We start from the raw sequence: 4113 nt of genomic DNA on the forward strand, positions 1-4113 counted from the left end.
CGGTACGTCAGCTGCGTGAGCTCTTCCGCACGTACAGTGCGTCGGTGGAGCACGCCACGTCCTCTGACCTCTGGCATTGCCACGCAGGTCTCTGTAGCGTGCAGAGGTTCTATGTTGTTAAAGGGGGAGGCGGGCGAAGCGGAGAGGGCTGTCACTGAAGCACTTAGGCCCCCTCTGCACCACCGTGCTCGAGAAGGGACGTGCTGATCATACGCACATAGAAATGAGATAATAACCCCTTAGGAGGCTCTCAAGCCTGAGGAGATGAGTGACAGATACCACCCCTCTGTCTGCCGCCATGAATGGGGCTCGGTGATTTCTGGATAAGTGTTTGTTGCAAGCTGTAATTCTTACAACGATATATTTATCTTTCTCACTGTTATTTTCCTGTCTTTTCAGAAGCCTAATGCCCAACACGCTGGATGGCCAGATCACCATGGAGAAGACTCCCAGCTACTTTGTCACCAATGAGGCGCCGCGGCGCATCCACGCAATGGCCAAGGGTGTCAAGCTAATCGTGGTGGTGCGGAACCCTATTACCAGGGCCATATCCGACTACACTCAGACCCTCTCCAAGAAGCCAGAGATACCCACCTTCGAGGTGCTGGCTTTTAAGAACCGGACACTGGGCCTGATCGACGCCTCGTGGAGCGCCCTACGAATTGGCATCTATGCCCTGCACCTGGAGAGCTGGCTGCGGTATTTTCCTCTCTCTCAGATCCTGTTTGTAAGCGGCGAACGTCTTATCGACGACCCTGCTGGCGAGCTGGACAAGGTGCAGGACTTCCTGGGCCTGAAACGGATTGTCACCGATAAGCACTTTTACTTTAACAAGACCAAGGGGTTCCCCTGCTTAAAAAAACCTGAGGACAGCAGTGCACCCCGCTGCCTGGGCAAATCTAAGGGGCGGACTCACCCCAAGATTGAACCTGAAGTCATTCACAGACTGCACAAGTTCTACAAGCCATTCAATGCTATGTTTTACCAAATGACAGGCCAGGACTTTGAATGGGAGCGGGAGGATTTGGACAAGTGAAGGGAAGACAGAAGATACGCTTCACCTCGGAATACTTGCAATGAAAGTTGTGATCATTGGGCTATCCCAGAATAGTGACCAGGCTAGGATGGCATGTGTCATGCAACAACCTGTGATGTTCTCCTGTGTCCACTGGGGATGTGGATCTGGCCCTTTTGTGTGCAGTCAATTTATTTTTCAGCTGGTATTCAACTCTTGCATTTGGCTGCAAGAAACAGAAAGAGGTTTGCAGGGGCAGCTGGTTTTAGGGTGTGGGTGAGGTAATGGCTCATGACTACTGACTCTTTTGCAAGTTTGTCTTTGTGTCTCTAGAATTCAACCACGTTAGTATCTTGTGGATGATCAGGGAGAAGTGAATACAAGATGATGGAAACAAAACAAAATGCCTAGAAGTCCCACATCTGCCTGCACTGTCCCACCCCCTTATCTTTGACCATCCGTAACTCTTACTTTCCCTTCCCAATGTCTCTTTACATCCCTTTAACTGTCCCTGTTCCCTTTCGTTGTGCCTTACCTGCCTTATCCCAGACTTATGGTTTCTCTTCTTCTGTCTCCTTTGCCACCTCCTCACCTGCTCTCCTTCTACCCCGTTAACCCCTTGGACACGGCCGCGATTCTGCGCCTGTGCGGCACTTTTATTGAGTGGGCGTGTTCATGACGGCCCTCCGCCGTCATCAGCACACAAGCATCGTGATGCATGACGGTCGGGGGCCGTCATCAGCACTGAAGGGGTTAATGGGACATGGCCTTGCATGACCACAGACCTCTAACATTGCATTTTTCCAAACTGAACTGTCCAGAATCTCTAATATGGTTAACACAATTGAGGGAGGGGGTATCTTGAGTAATCTGCTGTAACATTCACTGGTGTTACATGTGTTCAGCATTTGTTATGAGAATTACTGGTTGTGAAATAGGATGTCTGCAAGATAGTTTATTTATTCACTCTGAGCTTTATAATGTTTTACACCCGATCTACATATTGTTAGAATTGTTCGGGGTTGGCAGGATCGCAGTCAATGGTGCTTGGATCAGTGAGTTGGCCTTTTCAAGTTAATCAGTGATGGCACACTCTTTGCTCGAATTTCTGTCTGCTGCGTTTCTACTGGTGATGTGGTAGGATTGACTTTGAGGAGAACTAAGAGTTGGAGGCCTTGGTCTGATGGTCTCCCACATTAGAGACGTATTCAGACATGGGCAAAAAGGGCAGTTGCCCAGGCCACCATCTTCCAAGCACCCCCCTTGTAAACACTTCATCTCTCACCTCTATTTCTCTACTTCAGCCTCTCTCTTTCTTTCTGTTTGCCATTACCTCTCACTGTCTCTCTCTCTACAGAGTATTGTTTTAAGGATTTTGAGGACCTGTGAATTTCATATTTCAGTCTAACCGTGTTTCTGAAAGCTTAACAAATAATTCGATATTGGCTGGCTCCATGCAGCCTTGTAATAGCACAAAATGGCTAATGAAAGTAGTTCGAAACAGGGAGCACCGAAAAGTCTTGCCCAGAGCCTTAAAAGTTTTTAAGATGACACTGTTCCACAAGGAAAACAGAGCACAAGGCGGCATATTACCATGCAATAGCGATAATTTTTGCTATTGCTTGGTTAGAGACCAAAATTTACCGCTGAGCTGCATTTTATTACCATGGAACTAAAGAAATAATGCATTCTACTGTTTCCTAACTTCTGTAGTCTATTACTCTCTCCTCACTGTTTCTCCCGTTATCTAATAATGTGTCACTTTATCATCATGACTTGCTTTTGTTTCACAAACACTTTCTTTTCCACAGTGCAAGGCATCATAAATGAATGTGTTGAGAATCCTGATGTTGCCGTCAATGGTAAAACTAAATGTTAATGTACCATAGTGCTAACTTTACTTTCTATTCACTAATTCCAGTCCTCTTGATCTCATCAGGCTATTTAGCACTCACTTTCAGATCTTCTCTTTGTATCTTTGCAAGTCCTATCTCTCCTCTGTCTCCATCTTCCTGACTTTCTGTTCACTCTTCCTTCCTGCCTCTTTCTTTCATTTCCTTGTTATCGTCTACTAGTCGGTTTCCCCCAAAACCTGGCTATTCAATTCCATCCTGTTGCTGATATTCAATGTATTATTTCCAATGTGTTCTTGGTGGCATTGCCCAGCAGATGGGATGGAGGAAATACATAAAGCATGAAGATAAGCAAAAGGCAAATTAATCAAGACAATGGTAAAATTAGCACAAAAGTTGAAAATCGAGAAAGGTGGGCATGGAGTGTCATCTGTACGGTTTGTGGGTTGCAATATTCACACAGCAGAGCGATCCATGGTTGATTACAATACAGGTTTGCTATTCTTAGCTCCACATTCATGCAGCTAGAATATATACATGTGCAGTTAAGTACAGTAAATTTATCTTTATATATATTTCATTAAGTCTGTTTTCCTCCTGAACAGACAGAGCACTCCACCAGGAACACATGCTGAATTCCAGCTGAACTCATAAGTTCAATTCACAACATGGATAGATATATATTTACGGTAACAAGACAAAATATTGAATTCAAAATATAGAATTACCAAAATATTGAAGTCAAAATCTAGAATGGACAAAATATAGAATGAACAGAATATAGTGGTGAAAAATATCGAATTGAAAGTAAGTAATTTAATATCGAATAGTAATTTTTACCCCAACGCTATCCAACGCATCCCCTACTGTTGCACTCTCTGGAGTGGGAATACAAATTTTTACCCCTACGCTATACAGCGCTTTCCCTACTGTTGCACTCACTGGAGTGGTAATAGAAAATGTTATATTTATTATTTCATTAATTTTAAATTAATTTTAAGACGTTTTAAAAAATTCGATATTTTGACTTTATTTTTTGAAACTATATTTTTGATTCGATATTTTTGTACTTACCTGTCTGTAGATAGGAATTCGATATTTTTGCATTCTATATTTTGTCTTCAATATTTTGGTAATTCTATATTTGTGAATTCGATATTATGTCAGTGATCCAAATTTACTTATGCAATGGTTTTGTACTCGATACTTAGGCCACCATATTTATGTAGATGTTATTCTGTTGTT

General features: G+C 43.3%; 1 protein-coding gene across 1 annotated transcript; it reads left to right on the plus strand.

The window, feature by feature from the left end:
* The first annotated feature begins 421 nt into the window (after positions 1–421).
* On the plus strand, positions 422–1718 carry LOC147684596 (heparan sulfate glucosamine 3-O-sulfotransferase 4). The gene has a single exon (XM_086942369.1). It carries the CDS (start codon positions 437–439, stop codon positions 1034–1036), a length of 600 nt encoding a protein of 199 aa, XP_086798495.1. The 5' UTR covers positions 422–436; the 3' UTR covers positions 1037–1718.
* Positions 1719–4113: the final 2395 nt, after the last annotated feature.

This window comes from Lissotriton vulgaris, chromosome 10 (assembly GCF_964263255.1).
Source record: "Lissotriton vulgaris chromosome 10, aLisVul1.2, whole genome shotgun sequence".
Lineage (NCBI taxonomy): Eukaryota > Metazoa > Chordata > Amphibia > Caudata > Salamandridae > Lissotriton > Lissotriton vulgaris.

Excerpts from the sequence above, each read along its gene's own strand:
- LOC147684596 (XM_086942369.1), top strand. The coding sequence starts at position 437 with ATGGAGAAGACTCCCAGCTACTTTGTCACCAATGAGGCGCCGCGGCGC.